The 22921-nt window shown below is 45.1% G+C and overlaps 4 protein-coding genes and 1 long non-coding RNA gene across 12 annotated transcripts in view; 2 read left to right on the top strand and 3 right to left on the bottom strand.

Moving 5' to 3' along the window:
• Positions 1–2136, bottom strand: part of LOC117776223 (histone demethylase UTY-like) — a 24488-nt gene extending 22352 nt beyond the window's left edge. The window contains exons 1-2 of one of the 2 annotated variants that reach the window (XM_034609943.1): positions 1591–2136; positions 1389–1452 (exon numbers count right to left, since the gene is read on the bottom strand). In XM_034609943.1, coding sequence (XP_034465834.1) covers positions 1389–1452; positions 1591–1769 — 243 coding nt within the window. In that variant the 5' untranslated portion in view covers positions 1770–2136. The remainder of the gene's footprint in view (positions 1–1388; positions 1453–1590) is intronic. The other variant, XM_034609935.1, reaches the window with a different exon arrangement.
• The window catches only part of LOC117776245 (calcipressin-1-like), a 25246-nt gene extending 2325 nt beyond the window's left edge, over positions 1–22921 (top strand). Inside the window, exons 1-5 of one of the 5 annotated variants that reach the window (XM_034610033.1) lie at positions 4305–4310; positions 10980–11133; positions 20838–21011; positions 21131–21290; positions 21382–22921. In XM_034610033.1, coding sequence (XP_034465924.1) covers positions 11011–11133; positions 20838–21011; positions 21131–21290; positions 21382–21566 — 642 coding nt within the window. In that variant the 5' untranslated portion in view covers positions 4305–4310; positions 10980–11010 and the 3' untranslated portion in view covers positions 21567–22921. Of the gene's footprint in view, positions 1–4304; positions 4311–10479; positions 10829–10969; positions 11134–18236; positions 19038–20837; positions 21012–21130; positions 21291–21381 lie in introns of those variants that run through there. The other 4 variants (XM_034610023.1, XM_034610013.1, XM_034610042.1 and 1 more) reach the window with 4 other exon arrangements.
• On the top strand, positions 1450–6786 carry LOC117776263 (FUN14 domain-containing protein 1). 3 transcript variants are annotated; one of them, XM_034610084.1, is made up of 5 exons: positions 1450–2639; positions 3056–3224; positions 3765–3840; positions 4832–4960; positions 5480–6786. In XM_034610084.1, the coding sequence occupies exons 1-5, from the start codon at positions 2615–2617 to the stop codon at positions 5555–5557; spliced, it is 477 nt and encodes a 158-aa protein (XP_034465975.1). In that variant the 5' UTR covers positions 1450–2614; the 3' UTR covers positions 5558–6786. The 3 variants fall into 3 exon arrangements, with proteins under 3 accessions (XP_034465975.1, XP_034465956.1, XP_034465966.1); XM_034610065.1 differs by having other exon boundaries at positions 2485–2639; positions 4832–4966; XM_034610075.1 differs by having other exon boundaries at positions 2490–2639; positions 3059–3224; positions 4832–4966.
• cenpl (centromere protein L) lies at positions 6608–9781 on the bottom strand. Its single transcript, XM_034609998.1, has 5 exons — positions 9594–9781; positions 8670–8844; positions 8322–8576; positions 7516–8088; positions 6608–7406 (listed from the first exon to the last, which is right to left on the bottom strand). The coding sequence occupies exons 1-5, from the start codon at positions 9611–9613 to the stop codon at positions 7332–7334; spliced, it is 1098 nt and encodes a 365-aa protein (XP_034465889.1). The 5' UTR covers positions 9614–9781; the 3' UTR covers positions 6608–7331.
• Positions 15612–16231, bottom strand: LOC117776309. Its single transcript, XR_004616423.1, has 3 exons — positions 15939–16231; positions 15819–15839; positions 15612–15698 (listed from the first exon to the last, which is right to left on the bottom strand). It is a non-coding gene; the product is annotated as an uncharacterized LOC117776309 (long non-coding RNA).

Below are 22921 nucleotides of genomic sequence, written 5' to 3'. Positions count from 1 at the left end.
TGAGCACTTGAGCACTATTGCTAAGCAAAGCATTTAAAAACACGTTAAAGCTTGTTAAAAAACCCATTGCATCAGTACTGTTCCAAATACAAATAGAATTAGAAGCAATGCACGTTGATGAGCTTGCTCCTCTTTGAAATTGGGAAGTGCACAGTTTAGTTGAAGCATGCAAGTGTCGTACACCAGTGCTTTTTTCTGCTGCTGCTCCTGTGCAGCTAAGGCCCAGATGAGGAGCTGCACTTCCTGGGTGTCCCACACCACCTAGCGAGCGGATCCGTGGCTGATCCCCCCCTCAAAACCTCCAGCTGTCAAGAGCACCATCGAGATAAATCCCCCCACAAGTGGGGCTTTTGCTCTTTGTTAGCCCGGCTCTGCGATGACCACAGGTAGAACTGTTTAACACGTAGGGAGCACATGCAGAAGCAAATGACGACTGTAAACAAAGGATCCTGACGCCACCTTAGTGCGCGAGGGGATCACATCTCTGCAAAGAGCTGGGATCATGTGTGGGGCATTAAAACAACACTTCAGCGACACACACGCGCGACCAGGAGCGGCGTGTTCACATCAAATTGGTGCTACTGCCATCGGTGTCACTCCGCCATGTCCCGCCATCTTGGACAGGCAGCCAGCCATTAACGTTACTTGTAACGTTTGTCAACTCGTTCAACACAGACTCCAGATCGACCCCGGGTACAGTGGATCAATGCAGTGTCACGAAAACAACACAAAACACAATGCAACACAACACGAAGCAATGCAACAGCACACGGGGTGTAGCTAACCTCGCGTAATCAGGGCTAAAGCTGTCTCTGGTGCACAGGGGAAGACGGCTGCTACGTTAACGTTACTTCCACACACGCTATAGCCCTTTGGGAATACATGCGTGTTAAATGTGACATGTGTGAGTGTAATAGCTGCCACACAACAACCCAATGGCGGCGTAAAACTTTCAGAGTGCAGTGTTTGCAGCGATCGGTGTGCTACACAAAACCGTGACGACGTTGTGTTGTTGGTGGTGCAACTGCAAGCACACATGGATACGTTGTGTGGAATGGCCAGCCAGCTAACAGGGGAGGGGGGGGTAGCCTCGAGAATATTACGATATGTGGGTGCTAACAGGGTAGTTGGAAGGACAGGGGCATGGCTAGTTCGGCTAGCTGCAGGTGCAGGGTCGCCGATCATCGGATGAGATGCAGCTAACTAGCGAGCTAGCTCACAGGCTAACCGAGGGGCTAGCTGGCCTTGGTGTCTTTAGCGAGAGGGCCACTCGCGATCACACTGGCTCGCTGCTAAGAGAGCAAATTCCCCGCCGTGCATGCGGGGGGAGGCTGGAGGAAGTGCAGGGGCAATCGGCGTGTAAAACAACATCCAGTTAGATTTGCTACCTTCATCAACAGGGCCTTCGTTCTGGCGCCATCTTCATGAAGCTTCTGAAATCCAAACAGTGAGCTGCAAACAAGAAGACAACATAGGCGGCTCAGTATCAGTGGCAGAGGGGATCGGGGACATTCTCGACATGCGACGGGCGCAAAACAATTTAATTTCACACTGGGCGCGCGTGTGAGTGCACGGCGCGACTTTCCCGACCTGTCGATCCCGGCCAAACTGTCCCTCTCCGGGGCTGTCAGTGTCGGGAAGTCCTCCTCTGTTTCACTCGCTTTTCCCGCCGCCATTTTCTTTCCCTCATCACCACCAGAAGAAGCCGAGCCGAGACTCCGGGCGGCAGCGCAGGCAGCGGCGGCGAGAGACACACCGCACGACTGCATGGGAGATCGCGACGCGGCGGCGGCACAACGCGCGGCTCCGGCCGAATCAAATAGGAAAAACCGCGGGGAACAAAACGACGGAAAACTTTTCTCCCAGGATGAGAAGATGCGATTCGATGTAGTAAATCCTTTCGGGGGGACAGACGCGCTCTCCGGGTGGCTCCTCAAACGTCACATCGTTCATCACAAAGTGATCCTGCGCCGCAGTTTGAACGAAATAACTGCGCGCTAGTTCCCAGGCGTGAGTATTTCGCAATAAAAACGCGTTTCGGCCGCGAAGATAAAAGTTGTTATAATTGTGTCACCTAAGCGAACCCACGCGCCGCTGTGGCCACGCCCTCTCCCCCCTCCTCGGCCAATGGGAGCAGCCGCATCCTACCACATGACTCCCCCTGCTATATCATTCTTTTATCTCAAATATTCACATTCTCCTCTGCAAAATAACTCATTTATCAACATCGCGGTTACTTTGAAAACACTTTAAAAAGCGTCACATGCACGAACCTGTGTGCGGCACGTGTGCGGCAAAGTGCAAAAGCATCCCCCCCCCCTCACGAATGCATCATTTCCACTCAGTGAAATAAACTAAAACATAAAATATATCGACACTTTTGCATGTCGCTTTCTCGTGAAGCGGTCGCTCCGCAGCTTTCACGCCACGCAGCTAAAGTTCGTGGCGTTTCATTTTAATATAAATCGCGCTTCACGCAAGTTGCATTATTTTCTGTTATAAAGTTGCTAAAATTGCAAGATCAAAGCATTTTGAACTGACGTGGCACGGCATCATCGCGTGGGCGTGGCCTCGCATTGTCAACATCCTGGTGCGAGAGCTGGGTCTCTCCAAAATGGCGACGGTGGACAACAGAGAAGGTTGGTGATGGTATTTGTTCTAAAAAAAAACGCCTTATCAACCTCATTTAGATGAAAATGTCTAACTTCCCCCACCAGAGATGATACCAGTGACGCACGGCCTCGACATTGATGTGTATAACTGCCAATAAAGGAAATACGAGTGTGCTTCATGATGAATTGGTAGCCATTTGACGTTAGCCAGCTAGCATTAGCCTCCTTAGTCATTTGCATAGAATGGACCAGCTAGCCTCCTGTACAGCCTGATACAAATAATGTAGTCAATTAGAAAATACGTTTATAATGTAAATAAGGAGTAAAGTGAGGTGTAGTGTAATTTATTGTTTATATAAAGCCCTTGTTCTCATTTGTTCTGCAAGGCTAGTGGCAGTATATCTGGTGTTTTGTTGATAACTTTATATGATCTTGTCTCACAGCAGGTCAGGACGACCCGGAGAGTGAAGATGAGGTGTACGAGGTCGTGGACCTGACAGAATACGCCCGGAGGCACCAGTGGTGGAGCAGGGTGTTCGGGAACAACTCGGGCCCCATCGCTGAGAAGTATTCTGTGGCCACTCAGATCGCGATGGGAGGGGTGACCGGATGGTAAGGCCTGGGCGTCCCATCCCGATCAGCTGTTTCTACTATTCCTGACAAAAGAGTCAAGTTGTTAATGTGTTAGAAACATACTGCTAATCAATGCGGTGTGTTTTAAAGGAAAAAACATGAGTGAGTTCTCATGATGTGTTATTACATCCCTATAAATCAAGTTCCTCCTTTCAATATCTGTCTGTACTCTTAACAAAATTAGGTAAATAAATTGTTTGGGAAAAACTCAGGCCCCATTGCTGAGAAGTATTCTGTGGCCACTCAGCTCATGATGGGAGGGGTGACCGGACGGTAAGGCCTGGCCGTCACATCTGCATCAACTGAGGTTATTATACTATTTTTGACAAAAGAGTTAAGTTGTTAGAAACATACTGCTATCAATGCAGCTTATTCCAAAGAAATAACATGGCTGAGTAGTCATGATGTGTAATTACATCCCTATAAAGCAAGTACCTCCATTCAATATCTGTCTTTACTCCTCACATTGAATTGTTTTTTACCATTTAAACACTCCTCCCTTCTTTTCAACATACACAGGTGTGCTGGGTATGTCTTCCAGAGAGTTGGGAAGATAGCTGCTACTGCTGTTGGTGGAGGCTTCCTTCTATTACAGGCAAGGGCACCATGACAGTGTTTGTGTAGCCTCAACAATTAAAGATTAAGATCATCTTTTTATTGGTACTACTAGCGGAGTCAGTAGAATAGAAACATCAGTGCAAGTACTACGTAAGTAAATATGCAATGTAAACCCAAGGAAAAAAGAAAAGAAATATTCCATTCAACGTGAACATAACATATACAGTGTAAACAGGATATATTAGATGCAAGTGCTATCAGCACTGTCTCCGAGTCCTTTTGTAAGATTCATATTTTGCCCACTGACAACTGAAGATGCCATCTGCACAGCAGGATGGTCAGCCTGTCCATTCTCTACAGCAGAAAGAAAAGGCCATCTGGAATATTATGGGGTGTTACAATACTACCATTGTCGTATTTCCGCATCTTTGGATTACACCAAAGACGTTAACTTGTAACCCTGTAGGTCATATACCTTGATCTACAGGGTTGATGTGACACAAAAAAGTTGTCACGTCGTGATGTAAAAAATGTGAACGGATGACCTTGCATCTCTGTGTTTTTGCTTTTGTCATTTTCAATAGGACAAAATCTCCCTTTGTGTCGAAAGAAGGCAGATTTTGGCACCTAGCAAGAAACAATAAACTCAAGGCTAAAGGATAAATGTTCCCTGTATACTTTTTAATCTATTTTGAAAATGGCTTGTGCATCACACCTCTGCGTTTTCTACTAGAGTTTTGTACTTTTTTGTAGAAATTACATAAAGGGAATTAATTTTGTAGACAGGTCTTTAATTCTCTCTTGAACATATCAAAATCCGTCAGATGGTGACTCTTTATACAGTAGCACTGAAAAAAATAATTAAATAAGACCAGTTCACATTGGCTTATATCAGATTTGGAGCCAAATATTTCCAGACGGCTTATTTAACTTCAAAGTGGACAACTGGGTTTTAAACAATTATGGAATAAAATAAAAGCGTTTTTGAATATATCCATTTTGAATACGACTTTATTTCATTTCTGCAGATTGCCAATCATAGTGGCTACGTACAGGTGGACTGGAAGAAGGTGGAGAAGGACGTGAATAAAGCGAAGAAACACTTGAAGAAGAGAGCAGACAAAGCAGTCCCTGAAATAAACACATTCATTGAGGAGGTAAAGGTACCAGGAACAAAGCTTGCTTTGTCTTTCATGCTTTTGCCAATTTTTAGTTGACTTAATCAATTTCTTTCTGTTTACTAGAAAAGGGCTGCTCTCTACTTTCACCCAACATCTTCATGATATGTAAAACTAAATTTATGTCCTTTTCTTTGACGTCCTGTGTGTGTGTGTGTGGGGGGGGGGGGGGGGGGTGCTTAATCTTCAAAGCAGCAATGCCATCTAGTGTACTGTTGGCTGTAATACACTCACAACCCATGACACAGCAAGCTGGTGAGAGGTGGTAGATCGATACATGTTTGGTTGTGTATCCATACTCAGGATATATAGATCTTTAGGCTGGGTCAGTAGATGGTTTTAATAGGTGGTATTTCCCTTTAAAATTCCCTCTACTCCTGATTATTTCCATGGCTTCATTTCTCCAGCATCACTCAACCAGTTAACACTTATTCATTGATTTATCTGTTAATTTTTATCTCCTATCAACTCATTCTTCATCCTCTCTCTCCTACGCAGGCCACAGACTTCATAAAGAGGAACATCGTCATGTCCAGCGGCTTCGTCGGCGGCTTCTTTCTGGGTTTGGCGTCCTAACGCGGCTGCGCATGCTGCAGTCTCCACTTACTGTGAATCACATCGCTACATAGGTCACTTTACTCTCCGCTGTTTACCCCTCAACGCCCCTCGTGTGCATTGATTTATGGACCGGGGTTATGTTGAACATTAAAGCATGATCTGTTGTGACGGTGGTACTAACTGTTTTATACTTTTAAACCAATAGCAGTTCATTATTTCCGGGGGGTTAAGTACACATTCTGAATTCCGTATGAGAGTGTGTGGAGAATTTGAGTTCTTGGATTGTACTGTGAAGACTCTAATGCTAAATATGCCAAGCTGCCACAAAGGAGCACAGATATCTCAATCGTCATTGTCTCCTCATGTATATTTGCCTGGTGAATGCTGATCTTATATTGTTATAAGTTGGCGTGTGTGGGCGCCACTTACAATATAGAGCCACCCCCCTTTTTGGAGCTGTAAATACCCACACAAAAGTAAATATTATGTAAACACTGAAGGCAGCAGAGTGGGAGGTTAACACTGTTCCCCAGTCTCATTGCTTTGGGGTATTTTTTTATGTACCTGTGAAGTTTGGCGAGTTTATGTGCCATTGAAGCGCCAGAGCAAACACACAATGTGTTTTTGAAGTCTTGCACACTGAATGGCGGTTTAAACAAAAGTATTTTTCCACTCTGAGCGGGAGTTCTTAATCATACACAACACATATCACATGGCTAAAGCTAAATATTCCATCTGTTTACCTCTACTTTGAAATTAACCACAACTGTTGATTACAGATTCCCATAATCCTCAGCCACACGGTGCACTTTACTGGCAGGACGAGCATCTGCTGTCAACTTAATTACTACCATTGGAAGCTCAGATACCAAAAGAGAAACCAGTCCTGTCATTAAAGAGCATAATGGAGCAGCGATTTGTGAGTCCTCCACCCTTGCTATTGTCCTTGTGCATTTAGAAGTGTCAGTGTTGCAATATACAACACAAAGGCGATGCTGCGCATTATAATGTCCAATATCTACACAGAATAAGTTGATCACAAGTTGCTTTTGTTGTGTTTGCCTTTTACTTACAGTGCAATATACAGTAATGTTTCAGATGCAAGGTTTGGTTTTCAATGAGCTTGTATTCTCATTACTCCCTCATTGTTTCTATTGTTTTGATAACCTCATTTGAGCTGTGTCTATGGAGTTTAAGTTGCCAGATTTTCTTTTGAGAAACAATAAAAGAAATGAAAAACAGAATAAGTTGGTCTGGAGTTGTTTGAATTTCTTGAGGCGTCCCTCATCAACCGATTGAAAAACTACAAACCCACTTGGAACCTGTACATTATGCCCAAACGCATTGACATTTTTAGCTTTTATTAACAATTAAGAATGACAAGATAAAGTTAACAAATATGTCAAATATAGTATTTACAAGAAAGGGTGGAACCTAAGCATTTTTGCTTAACAGACAAAGTAGACAACAGGGTTAAGAAGTTGGAACATAAGAACTTTTTCCTAAAAACATAATAGTAACAGTAATTACAACCACAAGATTACATGCGTTTAAATTGTAGTCTGGTTGAAAGGAAAATTTCTCCAGGATTTTAAAATGGTGAAAAAATGCATTTCCGCTCTGTCGTGAAAAAAAAGTTATTTTATTAAAAAAAGTTTAGCATGGTTGTTAAAAAATAACAAAAAACGAAGGGATTGTAATATAAAAGCAGCGTGTCCAGTCCTGGGAGAAGCTGTCTCTCAAATGAATGCTGCTTTTGCAACATTGCAGTTCCTGTTAAAGTCGTTATTGCTCAGATGGGCATTTTGAGGAGGGCACACTCTGTCAGTAGAGTCAGGGTGGTGATCATGTACCTGCTGTTGGAGATCTGAAAGAAAAGGGGAACAATTATTATTGTGTTTGCTCAAAAGACGGTGAAACGAAAAATCGATCTTGTGAAAAACTTTATGAGAACAGCCATTTCTGCCACATCGTACCTTGATCCTGCCGTTACACTTGGCTGAGCCCAGGGCTGTCGTGACCTGCCTCAAACTTCCTGCCGACAGATCCAGCCTGAAGTGTCTGAAGAAATGTCCCTTCAGCCCCTGCATGAGCCTCATCACCTCCTTAATATCAATACTACTCCCCTCCTCCTCTTCCTCATTCTCCTTCTGCTGACCCGTCCTCACACTGCACCACAGCTCCCAGGCATCTTGGGGGTTAACCGTGTAGGTGATCTGCACCGGTGGCACAACGGGGAGAGTCCAGATCATTTTGAGGTGCTGAATGCTGGATTCCGTGTGGCAGTTAGTCCATAGAGCCACCAGCCACTGCAAACTGGTGTGGTTTATTTCCAGGGGCCCGAAGCAGCAGTCAAATGTTTGCTGGAACCAGGATTTGACCAAACCACTGAGATACTCGGAGCCGCTGCAGCCGAAGAGCGGCAGACAGGTGAAGTCTTTGGGAAGGGAGTGCAGGTAATCCGTGTTGCCGTTGATGCAGGTCAGCCAGCCGCTCCACACCGACCTCTGGGGTTCGTCCTGTCTGGCGAACAAAGGGTTTGCATGGATCTGTTGGGGCAAAGGTAACAGTTATAAACAAAGAATACAAGGATCTCACACAGATTCGGCTGATTGTCTGATCTTGAAGTGCTGCAGCATGAATTGTGTATTATTTTTCCTGAGTAACTAATGTGGAATATACTGAACCATGTACCACGACTGGCTTTAGAATGAAAAAACTAAATCCATGTGACAAAGTCAGCCTGAAAAGCCTCCACGCTTCGACAGAGTCCTGTGCTCACCTGTATGAGGACAGTCTCAGCGTCATCGTCCGTCTCCGTCAACCCCTGCACCACAGAGAGAGCGACCCTGAAACCACTCTGCAGTCCCTCCACTTCCACCGCCAAGCCCTGCTGCTTCTCCGCAGCAATGAACGCAGACAGCTGCCTGGAGTAGCTCTTCAGCTGGGTGTGCCTGAACATGTACAGAGGACTGACGTACGACAGCTTCCACTCCGTTTTCAACAGCAAGGCCAGATGCTCCGGATTCACCTTCTCCTGTGGCAAAGAGAAAGAGAGGATGACCATTCTGTACATGTTGTGCAAAGATTGATTTTAAAACATGGATAATAATGGGACGGTTGGACTCACGCTGATATTATGGGACTTTGGAGCTCTTCTGCTGGTGTTGAGCCTCCGTGCGGTTAGCGCTGGCGTCAGGCCGAGCCGTGAGGCGGCACCTAAGCAGCTGCGGTACGACTGCCGGTAGCTCTTGGTTTTGCTCCTCCTCTGAACAATGACACTGTTGAGGGGAGTTCTCACCACACTGGAAATCACACACAGGTCACCACCATGACATCAGTTTATTCTCTTAAATGATGAATTTGTACACTTTTATAACAACCAAGCAATTCCACAAATATTTTGGATCAAGAATAAGATAAAAACCAGGTGGCTTCTATTGAATTCGTTTTTATTTAGAAACAAGAATAAAGTAACAAGCTTCATTAAGTTCTCCTCACAATAACATAGTAAAGAGGCATCACAATCTGATACTGTACGTGGACATCTTTCTTGTTTATATATAAATCATTAAGTGAAATTCAATAAGAAACCTTGGTTAAAACTTGATTTCGTCAGTAGAATTAGACACAAAACACTTGATTGTACACGTTGAGGGTCCGTTTAGGCTTCTGTTATTGTTTTATTTTGGAGGAACACGCCTGAGAGACAAGAGAAGAGGCATACAAATGTCACAATTTCGATTTAGTTAAGTTCTCCCGTGGTATATTATCTACGCCGAATTTAAAGGAGGATAAAGATGTATAAATGATCTCGTTTGGCCATTTATCAGTTTGGCACATGTCACAAAAAGCGGCGTGAAGTTCAACTACGCGATTGCTGAATGTTGTTTGGTTGAGTCGTGTCTTCATACGGGTAACAGCGGGAAGTATCGTGTATTAAGCAGCACAGAAACACGCTGTGGACTGAACCCGGTCGTTAAGTTGTCATGAAGGTAAATGCGATTTATAAAACAGCGTGATTTCACTGTGAAAAAGGCAGGAAGACTTTTACCTGTTATGAAGCGGCTCCATGTCTGGCGCACCGAATGAAACCGGAAACAGATTTGAACATCGCGCTTTCTTCTTCTTATTCTTTTTGTTGTTTAATGGAGGGTGGCACCTAACGTTAAAAGGCGCATTACCGCCACCTACCAGGCTGGAGTGTGGGTCAGAGTGTTTGGTCTGCGGCAATACATACAAACAAAACAAAAATCTAACTTAAACTTAGATCCTCTTCATTACACCAGTTTATTTTAAAAACGTAAATAATACTTTTACCTTCTCCAATATTAAACAAATTCTTCAGGTTGAACTCTTCCACCCCACATTTCCTCAGCTCCGTGTGTAGTGTTTCTCTCTGTGTGTGTGTTATATTTCTGGCATTGACAGATGACATGCAGATGAAAACAACAGGGAAACAACACTAGAGAACAAACCGTTATATCAAGGCCAAGAATAGGACACACAGGACTAAATCAAACAATGCACTTAATAGGGAAACGTCCACCAGGACAGTGTGAATGTGGTTTAGGGGAGGAAACTGTGGAGCAGGTCATCTGTCAATGCCAAACATATAACACACAGAGAGAAAAACTCCAAAAGGAGCTGAGGAAATCTGGGGTGGACGAGTTCAACCTGAAGAATTTGTTTAATATTGGAGAAGGTAAAAGTATAAGATTGTTTGAGTTTTTAAAAGAAACTGGTTTAATGAAGAGGATCTAAGTTTAAGTTAAGTTTTGTTTGTTTGTTGTTTGTATGTATTTCCGAAGACCAAACACTCTGACCCACCCTCCAGCCTAGTAGGTGGCGGTATTGCACCTTTTAACGTTAGGTGCCAACCACCATTAAAACAACAAAAAGAAGTAGAAGAAGAAGAAGCTGCTGCTGCTGGCCTGACGTCATCTCCCTGATCCTGTGCGTCATGCTAACCAAATTACCCCAGGAGGTTTATTTATAGTTAATACCAAAGAATATCTGAGTGTTTCGGTTTGAGACAACACCTCCTGCCGAGCGACCACCTCCACCCAGAGCCACGCGGCAGGAGAAACCCGCGGGATATCGGGCGTCCAGCTCGTTCAGCGGCGTTATTCCAGCTTCCTGGTTAGCATAACGTCCCAGCTAGCCCAGCTTAGTGCAGCTTGTGAGCTAATACACCGAGAGCCGCTTTGAAGCTTTGGGCTCCGTTAGCTGTGTGGATGGAAACGTCGTAAACTGGGCTGCGTTAAACATGAAATAACCACTTTATTGGTGCGTAGAACACTCAATTAAAACTAGCGCAAGCCACTACGTCAGCTTTTGACACTTAGAAAGTCATTGATGGGGGGGGGACGTTAGCTTGCTAGCTAACTTTTTGAATGTGGATTTCTGATTTGCGGCTCCTGTGTTTTCCAGACAAGAGAACACACAAGAGAAAACCACCGGGAGTCGAGATGCAGCGGTCGAAGAAGGGCGGCGCGGAGGAGGCGACGGTAGATGTGAAGTTCACAGATTTGCCAAACGCCCTGATCGCCTGCAGAGTGCCGGAGGACCTGTTCGGGGAAGGCATCCTCAAGGTAAGAAGCTAAATGCTGTGTAGCACTTTGTTAGGCTCAACGTTTGCTAACGTGTTATTGTGTTGCGTACATGTTAGTGTAGCCGATGATAGCCGAGTGTACGAGTGGTGCTCTCGGATTCATTACGCATTTATTACAATAGTCTGTTGTGTTATTTTGCAAAGAAACGCTTGATCGTCATTTCTTTCATGGGGTCTGGTGAGCTGCTGTGCACGCCCACACACACGTCCTGTAGCTCTCTTTGAGTGACAGCTGTAGTGACCCTTTGGCCAGTCTTTCAAGATCTTCCAACCATCTGTTCCCGTTCTGTTGAAAGGATTTGGGTATTGGATCATATCAACCATACACAGGTCTTGCAGAATCATCTTAGCTGGGATTGTGAAAGGGGCCAAGAATTCCGATGGATCATAGACGGAACTGATCAGAGATCAAATTGTGTGTGGTTGCTCTCGGATGTTAAATTTGAACTTGAAGGTGTCCGTCTCAATGCACCATTATAGTCCAAGGGGCTCGTTCAATTGGCAGCTTGTCTCGGTCTAGATCCAACTCCTTGAAGTTCTTGGATCTATGTTCTTCTGGAATTACCGATAGCACCTCATGACTGTTGCTGATCCACTTTGTGAGATTGAAACCTCCAGAACATAAAGTGTCTGTACTTCCTGGATCCAGAAACGCACAAGTTTGAATGATTTTGTTTCCCTTTGTACACTTAACATTGACAGGTAAGACAACTTTGCATGATAGGCGCTTACCGCAATCCTTGCTCATGTGTCCTATGCGCAGGCAACCAAAGCAAACTCCTTCAGGAAGTCCAGTTTTTCCCGATGAGTTTGTTTTCTTAATTGTGGACAATGCTCCAATGTGTGTCCATCGGTAAAGTACAGACAGGAAACAATGTCTAAGATTGTAGGTGTGATACTTTGTGTTGTTTCTGGTTCAATAGACATAAAGACAGCAGGTTTCTTTTGAACTGCTCCAACTTTGCCTTGTTGCTTCTTTTATTTATACCAGCTCGAGTCTCCTGGATGTCGCCAAAGATTGGATCAGAAAGGATTTTGACTTGGTACTCAATGAACTTGATAACAGATCTGCGACCTTGGGTTTCAGAGATGTCACATGCAGTCACTCTCCATTTCTCTCCGAGCTTGTAAGGAAGTTTCTGCATTATTGTTTTCATGTTTTCAGGCACATTGAGTTCATCTAAATACTGCAGTTCCTCCATGGCGTTGCAACATTCTCGTAGAAACAATGCAGAGGCCTGTAGCCCTTTACTATCTTCTGCCTGAACAGCAGGCCATCCAATGATTTTGTCCACAGAGGCAGCTGTGACCTTTAATTTCCAAGGAGGTCTCTGGCCACAGCATAACCTCTTTCTGGAGCCATGTGTTGGCAGCTGCACACCAGATCTCTAGGCTGCCCCCTAGTGAATTGCTCCAGATAGTACAAACAATCTCCTCTGTTGTCGAATGTGCCTTTGGAACACCGCCATGATATGAGGCATTTAACTCTGATCATTTTGCTGTCGATGCTGCCATTTCAGTTTCAAGTTGCTCTTTTTTCCTTCTTAGTTGCTCCACTTGCTCCTCCAAGGTGTGTTTTTCCTGTAGCGCTGCAGCCCGTGCCATGAGTGCAGCCCCTTCTGCTTGAAGTTGCGCAGATGATGTCGTAGACTTGCTGCCTATTGAGACGTTCCTTTTGCTGTCCTGAGGCTCCACATTTACTTACCATGGTTGCTGAGTAATTGTTCTGTCCAGTTTCCAAATAAAAGAGAGCAGAACCACTTGTACTCTTGATAAATGTATTTTCCAAAAACATACACAAACAAATCAACCTTTTCCTTTGCATCCTTTCCCACACGGTCAAAACTGTTTGCTGCTTACCTTCAGCCAACACCTGGGTCAGATAACCCCACTGATTATATACACCTCTTGCCTGGCTGACAGCGGCACTACTCCCCCAAGTGGTGGGAGGAAAAACAAAACAAAACAACAACAATATTGAGATTTCTTTTCAGTCATTCAGACCACTAGATGGAGGTAATAGTTAAAACACACACACTGTTATGTCAACAAAACACTTCAGTCGTGAGTTGCTTAAAAGCTGAACTTCCTAAAGTTTAATTTTATTCAATTCAAACAACTTTATTAATCCCACTGTGGGCATTTCATGATCGATAGTGGGTTTAAAAAATATCAGGATTCAAGACTGGAGAACAAAAGTCAGACAGTGGGAAAAACAACTCTACCCTTTCTTTGTTTCTGGTTTCTTGGTTTGCACTAAATATAATGTTTCTTGCCAAGCTGTCGCCCAACAAAAGCCACCGTAACAGTCACGGCTCATCTGTGGGATCCTGTGGGAACATGACAGCCCGTTAAACACATACTTAACCGATTGCTGGTACACACAGGCATTTTGCCAGACATATGCATGCAGGGGGGTTGTGAGATGAGCCAGGGTGGAGTCTGCTGACGTTGATGGAAAAGGAAAAACAACGAGGTGAAGAGAGGAGATGTTTTCTTCCTTCGTTTATTCCAGGATCCTGCTGCTTTTCCACGGGGCATTGGCAAAGTTTTGAAGGTCAGCTGATGTATCATATGGCAGAATATTCCACTGAGGTGTGTGTGACCGCCCATGGAATTTGTGAAAACACAAACGGTTGTACTTAAGTGTTGGGTGAGAGGGATGGAATAAGATAAGATGGCTAACTGTAGCTGTTTGTCGAGCAGAGAGTGCAGAGGCAGATTCCAAAAATGGTGTCACTGTCCAAATGCATACAGACCTGACCTGACAGATATTAAATATAATGATTTTGTTTAACTGCACTGTTCTTTTATATATTGGTATAAACCTACTGGACTTAAAGCTGAGACATGGCACTTTAAGTTATACTTTATTACAAAACGACTGTGCTGAAGCTCAGAACCTGAAAAACTCTGATAATACTCATGGTCTGGACTTTGTCTTTCAGCTGAGAAGTAACAAGAAATGGCAGAAATGACATATGATGTCACACATTCAGTAATTCAATTCCCCTTTTTTATAAACCTACATACATTGTATAGGCACTTTACAAAGTGAGTTTAAAGAGAACAGAGTCAGGGTGGGCATCTGTCTATGTATAAACTCTTTTATTCAATCACTGTCAGAGTGGTTATTATAATGATGATAATTATATATATATATATATATATATATATAGCAGAGGAAGTCTGAGAATATATTGTCCGGAGAGAGAAGAACATTTTAGGTCCGTTAACAGAAAGTATGGAATATATTTTCCAGTGTGATGTGCAAGTTAAACTGGTTTCAGCTCAGAGCCGCCAGTATTAATAAACCAGCATGGAAGAACAGATTCAGGTCAGGGAAAACTCTGATGCAGGTCTGGAAAGTCAGGCAAATTTCCGGGACTTTTCCAGCCGGACGCACCCTGTTGCAGCTGTGGATGTAGTCACCAAGACGAGAGATGTAATCAAATTCCAATCTCAGACTTATTATTCTGATTTTAATCAGGACAGTGAGTGAGAGTGTGTGTGATGAAATGTGTGATCACAGTTCTCAGCACAGTGAATATCAGCATTAGTCGACAGTCTTACACAACAGGATAAACGGGTTAAACAAAGATAGATGTGAATCATGTTTCCAACCACCCTGATGACAAGTATGTAAACGAACCCTTACCAGGTAACCCACATGGGACAAGGAAGTTTCGGCCCAAATGGAAAATCTGAATGTTTTGCTGGACAAGCGCTGACTCAGCGTTTGCATTATCTAGATCTGCTGTTGTTTTTCTCCATAAGTTCAGTGACACAGAGGCAGAGCTGGAACAGGCACCGATGTGTCACTGTGCTGCAGGCGCTCGTTTCCTGCTCAGATATGGGATTTTGTTCAAGCCACAAGGAAGGAGCCTGTCACAGGAGTCAGGCCTGTGTAACCTTGATGAGACCGGGCTTTGTGTCAGGACAGTGGTTGGGGTTTAAAAATAAAGATGGTGTAGCTGGAATTTTAATTGGGGAGACAAAGACATAGAAACTGACAACGCTGAGGGGGGTGTAAGCCACAGTTAAACTTGATTTGGTCCAAAAGTTATAAGATGAATGTTGCCAGATGCAGCTGGAGTGGCTTGATTTCAGAAAGACAACCATCACTGCAGAGCTCCATCAATCTGACTGTGAGAAACATGAGTCATCAAATAAGTTAACGCTCGATGGTAATCAGTGTGATCCACCATCTTGCTGCTACTTCAGTTATATTCAGTATTTTTTATTTGCCAGTGTGGGCGAAGCTGTGGCTCCCACCAGTATCAACCATCGCCTCGGTGTTGGAAAGAAGAGCATGATGCAATAACAATGTAGCAGCTGGCTGGTAACACAACACTGTGTCCAGTATGTGGTAAGCATTCGAGATTTGTTCGTGTGTGCACTGTGCATGTGCACACCTGTCTTTATGTGTGTGTGGGGGTGGGGGTGGGGGGGGTGTTGCCTGTCTGTCAAGTGAGGGAATGGAAAAAATAGGAAGATGAAAAAAAAAACACAGCGTGATGGAAAAAATGCAGGACATGCGCGCTCCTACTCACACTCACACACACACTCTCTCACACACACACACACACACACTCTCTCACACACACACACACTCTCTCTCACTCACACACACACACACACACACTCTCTCACTCACACACACACACTCTCTCACTCACACACTCACTCACACACACACTCACACACACACACACACACACACACACACACACACACACACACACACACACACACACACACACACACACACACACACACACACACACACACACACACACACACACACACACCAGGGTGAGGTTGAGGTCTGGAGATGATTAGCACCTTCCACACACTTACTCACATGGTAATGTTTAACATCAACAAACAGCACTTACATGAGAGCATCAGTTTCACTGTCAGGAGGCTCATCAACATTACACCACTTTACTTTCCACACACACATTTTCCATTCAGCACACACATACACACACACACAGGACAGTGCTTTTAGTCAATTCCCTGTGTATTAACACCGCGCTCAGGGGCCTTAGTGATCCTGAACAGAACGTCTACACGTTGGTCTAATAGCAAAGGATAGACTCGTTCCAGCCAGACAACCTGCCAGGTGTCACTGCCTGTACATGGATGAGATTTACTCAAGCGTCTAAATAGCCACGGAGACTGTTAGGTCACCGCAGTCTGTGTTAGCCGCCACCTCACGGCCAGAAGGTCCCAGGGTCAACTCCCCTGAGGTCCCTTTGTCTTTGTGTGTCTTGTCCGGGATTCCTCCAGTTGCTCCAGTTTCCACCAACAGGTCAAGGAGCAGACCGCTTCGTCCTCTAAAGTGTCTGCTTGTGCGAATTTGAGTGTTCAGACTGAAAACAGACCCGTGTAAACAGAACACAAAGGCATTGTGCTGATGTCGATGTGTTACAATGTATTATACAATGTATATAATGTATTTAAAAAGCCTTGCAGTGAAATGTCATATCCAGGAAAGCATGTCTGGGTTTAGTTGGAAGCTTCGTGCCTCAAAGGCTCCTCCACAACGAGGAGGAGGTCCCTGCGGAAGCAGATCTTTAAAGGCCGAAGGGGAGAAGGTTTCCATGTGAACAGAAGTTGAATGCGGGTGGCTGCTGCTCAGGAGGTAGAGAGGGTCGTTCCATTAAGTAGAAAGTTGGTGGTTTGATCCCAGGCTCACCCTGTAAAGTGCTTTCAATGGTCTATAAGACGGAAAGTGCTCTATAATACAGTCCATTTACGATTTATATATAGGTATATGGTATACTATACTGAATCTGCCAGTCTACTAGAGAAGCTTTAGAGGATTTTGAGTTATTTATCTCAAACTGCCTGTGATGCAGCCTCAAGATGAGCCTCTGACTGAAACATGCATTATCTGTTATCCTTAAGAGGACTCCTTAAAAGCCTGCTTTCATTTTGATTGGCTGAACAGCCGCAAGCCTGCCAAGGGGCAACAAAATAAAAAGCTCCATCCACGCGACCTCCCTCTAACAAAATATCTCCGTGCAGACGAGAACTCAGAATCCATCAATCTGTCAATAAAAGAAGTGGAAGGCGGTCGAATGGAAAAATATATATATATATATATATTTCATTTAAATGTATAGGAGATGATGTGCATGATATACCATAAAGGACTTGTGGTTAGATCCACCCCATGACATCTTCTAATGGGCCAACAATTCACGGACCACATGCTAATCCAAGATTAATACATGCCAGATGCCTTTCTAGTGCCGTTAATTGAATAATTAATGTTCCGCTAAGTGTGAGCATAAAAGCTTTTATCTCCTCCAGATGTTAAATGTCGGACTTTGTAGAGGATCAGACGCAACAAACCGGAACGTGTCGCTGTCCTGCTCGCGACCACGAAGTTCTCCAACACACAGGTGCAAGTGTTGGCTGTGTTTTTCCAACTGCACCCACACACACACACACACTTTCCCTCCACTTCAAGCTCTCTGCTATTAATACCTCATAAAAGCATGTTATCAAACTGCATACTTTCCATGAGCAGCAGCGCGCTCGCCTCTTGCTTTGTATCCCTTCATCCCTCCATCCTACATTCTTCCTACCAGCCGTCTCTTTCTCTCCCTTTGTCTGTTTGCTGCTGCTGCTGCGCGCGCTCTCTCTCTCTCTCTCTCTCTCTCTCTCTCTCTCTCTCTCTCTCTCTCTCTCTCTCTCTCTCTCTCTCTCTCTCTCTCTTTCTGTCTTGCTCTCTCTGCCTCATTCATATTTACTGAGGTTGACATGTTTCCACATCTTGCCCTGTGCACTCAGCAGTCAGGTGATGAGGCTCTGTGGGAAACCGGGAGGTGAAAGGCTCATTGTCACATAGTTTCCGTTCAAACAAAGGATTTTTTTGTCTTGAGATGAAATGCAACAGAAAGCGGATCAGGGCTTTTTGTTTGCTCAATAGTGATGTCATTATTTTCCAGTCTCTCTCTCTCTCTCTATACACACACACACACACACACACACACACACACACACACACACACACACACAGGCCCTCTTTATGTCTGATTAGTCAGCATTAGCTTGTATCTATCAGTCGAGCGATAGGATGGAAAAAAAAAAGTACCAGACTGTCCCTCCCCTTTCCACAGGCGATTGGCTTGCCATGAAAGAACGGCTGAATGACACAGGAAGAGGAGGGGATGGGATTGTGGGTAATGCGTCATCGACTGGCAGGGGCTCATTTAAGCGGCTGTGTAGCAGGAGGAGAGAGAGAGAGAGAGAGAGAGGCTGAGCTCAGTAGAGACTGAGTGACATTTCCAGCTCTCCACACCCAAATCTCTGGAAAATTCCTCCAGTTTGCAGGCGGCTGCAGAGCTCGCTCCCCGAGGCCGACTGACAGACACAGGATTTTGCCTATTTTTTGCGAGTGTTGCAGCAGATGACTAGATAACCTTGGAATGTGGGTTAGGAGGCTCTGTGTTGATTGAGGTTTGAATGCAGGGGTAGTGTGTCTTGCAAAGTTTCCCTTGTGACGACAAAAGAAGACGAACGTTTTACGGATACAAAAGAAGATCCATGTGCAGGGAGCCAGAGGTGGACAAGAGCTGAGCTGTTTCCTGTTGGGGAGCATCTGTTACTTCCTGCTTGTCTGTCACCCTGGGGAAGGCAACGCTCCACCGATTCCCCCCCTCCTCTTCATCATCATCACCCCCATCGCCCTCACCGCCGTTGAAGTCCGTCTCAGCGTCCCGTTGCACTCTGACCTCAGGCATCAGGTGGAAACGGCTTCGGCTCCTGGGATCGCCCATCATGCACATCAAGACCACGAAGTGTAACCGCTTCTGCTTGGTCGCCTCCGTGACTAACCAGGAAGTGTTCAGTCGTCCTGAGGCGCAGGTAAGAGAGCGGTCAAGCTTCCTTGAAATGAATCATCATTGAATCTGTGCTGTTTTTACGGCTCAGCCCTCGATATAATGCGATTGACCGGCACCAGAACCATGTCACAAGTTCTGAAGAGCACGTCATGTTTTCCTTGAACCTAGTTCCTGTCAGTGTCAAAAGGCCCGCAGCTATTTTCGTTTTCAATCAATCGTATCAAAACTCATCCAGATTTTATTCCAACAGGATTGTACAGTGGCTCGTTGAAGGTTATTTGCCATTTTGAGTCATGTGCTTGATTCAGACTCAGCTCCATGCTCACATAATACGCAAAGTCCGAAAAACGACTGAATCAGCAGTCATCATGTGAAGTAATGATCTGAGGTGTCATAGGTATTCACATTTAAATAGGTCGGATACAATTACACTACTCATGTTGAATTACTCTGTCATGTACTGTGAATTCCTGTGGAGACTCTGCAGGGAGCGTCTATAAAGATTGTGGCGAGGGGTTGGGATAATGAGGGACCTGACCTCCTAAGGCCACACTTTGTTCTTCTTCCTCCTTTGATTCGTCCATGACTCAGTGCACAAGTCCACGCTCGGTGATTGCTCTTGTGTTGCAGTGCAGTGGGCACAGCATGCTGACTGATGACTGTAGGAGGCAACACTATTTTTATCCACATCCTCGAACTGTGACGACTGAAACACCACTTATCATTTTAAGTCCGCTTATTGGACAAATTCAGCTAAAACAGTCCTGCTGATAAAGGTTCTAATTATATAATGTTACACTGACATGTTGTTTTTCTTTGATAAAAATACAGTGGAAAAATATATCGTTTTTTTTTTTATTATAGATTGAATGTCCACCCGAGTCTAAAGTTTCTCCACACAAAACACAAACCTCGATACTTTTTCTAGGTGTTTTAGGTCCAGACAACATTTCAGCTGCTCTCGATTTGCAGCTATCAGCATAAATTAAAAAGCCGATAGCTGTGGCATATCGGTCAATATGTTCCACCTATTTGCTCTCCACATGAACTGTTTACCAGCAGGCAAGCCAAGTCTGCTCACACATGATTGGTCAATCTAGAAACTGAAACCAGAAGGCTGCCAGCCCCTAAAGATTCTATATTTTCACACAAACAGCCAATCTTTCTCCAAACTTGTATGACTGGATGCAGCGAAAGCGTCACAGGAGCTGAAGTGAAGCTGTGAAGCACTTAACCAGCAGTTGTGTGGCTGCGCTGGGCAGACGTGATGATACTGTGGGAACCGAGCATCATGACTGGGCTCCACTACAGCTCATCCCTTTGTCTTGTTGTGTGCACCCTGACTGCTTTTGATTGGTAGTTGATGAAATAGTGGTATGGGGTGCGTCCTCTTGGAGCCAAGGTCACTTTTCAAGTACATTTTTTTTTCTCTTAATTAGCTTCTGTAGCTATTGTTCATTTAAAAGTGAGCACACACACACACACACACACACACACACACACACACACACACACACACACACACACACACACACACACACACACAGTCTTGAGCAAAGCGAGGCGTCAGATATAGCGGCTGGTAGAAGAGGCTATTTTTATCATTTTTATTCCGAGCGGCTTCAAGTGCCAGAGCTGTGTTCATGGCGGCCTGTGGCTGGCAGTGCTCAGTATTTTTAGATAAGAGGAGAAAAAAGAGCTCAAGGGAATAAATTGAGTGGAAGTAGAGGAGGAGGATGCAGAAGCTGGTCTCAATATCCTGATTTCGATGGTCACTTGTGTTCTCACCCCCTCCCTCCACCTTTTCTGTCTCCCCCCACAGGGCAGCTTTGAGGCCTTGTTCCGTTCGTTCGACCCAGAAGTGCAGTTCCAGTACTTCAGGTCTTTCCGGCGGGTCAGGATCAGTTTCAGTGATGCTCTGGCTGCAGCGGAGGCCAGACTGCGGCTGCATAAGACTGACTTCAGTGGCAAAGAGATGAGACTCTACTTTGCCCAGGTAACGTCTCCGAAAAGCATCTTTTTCCTCCAACTGCATCGAGTTCACAGTTCCTGGGTGTCATTCTGTTTATTTGAAAACTGGGACCAAAACTCAAATCTGTCCCCTTTGTCCTGTAGTCTGTCCACATAGGGAGTCCTCGGCTGGAGCCTCCCAAGCCCGATAAGCAGTTCCTGATCTCCCCCCCGGCCTCCCCTCCCGTCGGCTGGGAGCAGTCTCAAGACGCTATGCCCGTCGTCAACTACGACCTGCTGTGTGCCATCTCAAAGCTCGGACCAGGTATGGTGCATCACACAATGTGACAGAGCTGCGATGCTTTTACTGTCCCACATCTCTCACCGAGCCTTTTCTTCCCCCGTGCGATTCCCAGGGGACAAATATGAGCTCCACACCGCCACGCCCACCACCCCCAGCGTGGTCGTCCACGTCTGCGAGGACGAGCGCGGCGACAGCTCGGCCCCCGACGACAGCGACCAGGACGACAAGCCCCGCCCCCAGCGGCCCAAGATCATCCAGACGCGGCGTCCCGACTACAGCCCCGAGGTCAAGCAGTGAGCGACGGCACGGGGGGGCAGCAGTGTGATGACTGTAACATTCCATCCTGATGAGACTGGTCAAGAGCTGAACTCACTCTCTGAGCTTTGAGGGTTTGGCGCCCGTGGGTGCTGAGACGTCCCGTAGACAAGCATTTCATAAGAAGGAGAGAAAACATAATGTGGAATGCTGCATTCATGTCCCATGGGAAAGACAGGAGATATGAACTACATAGTTTGTGTAGCCATCAGTTGATATGTACTGTGTGAATTTGTGTTTTTTTGGAGATGGAACTGTAGGAAATGATGTATACCACTTTTTTAAATTTTTTTTATTGTAGTGTTGCCGGAGACTTTGCTGGAGGTTTGGTTTGTGGTGATGTTTTTGTGAGATGAAGCTGGTCAGGTGAAAATAAAGTCTGTGCAAGAGCCTCGAAGTGGATGTTGGATGTTATTCCCACACGACATGAATGCAGCATCATTCTGGGAAAATCATGTTTGCGTTTTTTGCTCATCTAAAGTTTGGGATGTGACGAGCGGACAGAAAATGATCCGGCTGTCGAAGTCGATGATCTAAACTTAACTCACCGCTGGCATGTGCTTTTTTTTTCAGTTCCCCTTCGGTTTGCGTGCTCATTAGCTCCAAGGTCACGTCGGCGCCGCAGCTCCCTGTTACTCTTAACCGTTGTTAGATGTGTCGGCGCCTCCTCGGCTGTTGTGCGGCGGACGAGGAGCCCGGTGGAGGCTCGCCTTCCTCGCACTCAGACAGGCTTACACTAAAAACATGGCTCCTTTAAAAACGACAGTGTTCCCGTAACGATGTCTAACAGTGTTATTTGTGGATTCTTTCCGTTCTCTGCGTCTGTGGTTTGCGTGTAGATTAGCGAAGAATTGTTCAAATTTTTTTGGAATGTAGTTTTAACGCCAAGCCCGTCGCCCGAGGGAAAACTATTGTATCTCGTTGTTTTGAAAAAGAAGAAAAAATAACTCCTTTTTAATTTTTTTGTGTGTGTTCACTTGGGCAAAAATAATATTCAGACAATATGTGTGAGAAAATCAAAGTGCAGCACAGTGACTCAGGGCCCAGCTCAGCTCTCAGCCTCTTCTCGTGGGTCCTCACTTGATCACAGTGCTTGTTAGTGTGTGAGTGTGTGTGTGTGTGTGTGTGTGTGTGTGTGTGTGGCTTCTAGTCAATGTCTCACTGTATTCACACAAGCTGTCTGCATGTTAAAACCAACATTTGTGGGCAAATACGCACCAGAAGCATGTTCTGTGTGTGTGCGGCTGTTACTTTGTTCACTGTTGTCCAAACCGCTCTCTTTAATGTCAGAGGTGTGTCCTCGGGAAACACTCACTTCGGTCCATGTTGTCAAAAAA

This window comes from Hippoglossus hippoglossus, chromosome 2 (genome assembly GCF_009819705.1).
Source record: "Hippoglossus hippoglossus isolate fHipHip1 chromosome 2, fHipHip1.pri, whole genome shotgun sequence".
Taxonomy (NCBI): Eukaryota; Metazoa; Chordata; class Actinopteri; order Pleuronectiformes; family Pleuronectidae; genus Hippoglossus; species Hippoglossus hippoglossus.
This window is presented reverse-complemented; position numbering and strand designations above follow the sequence as displayed.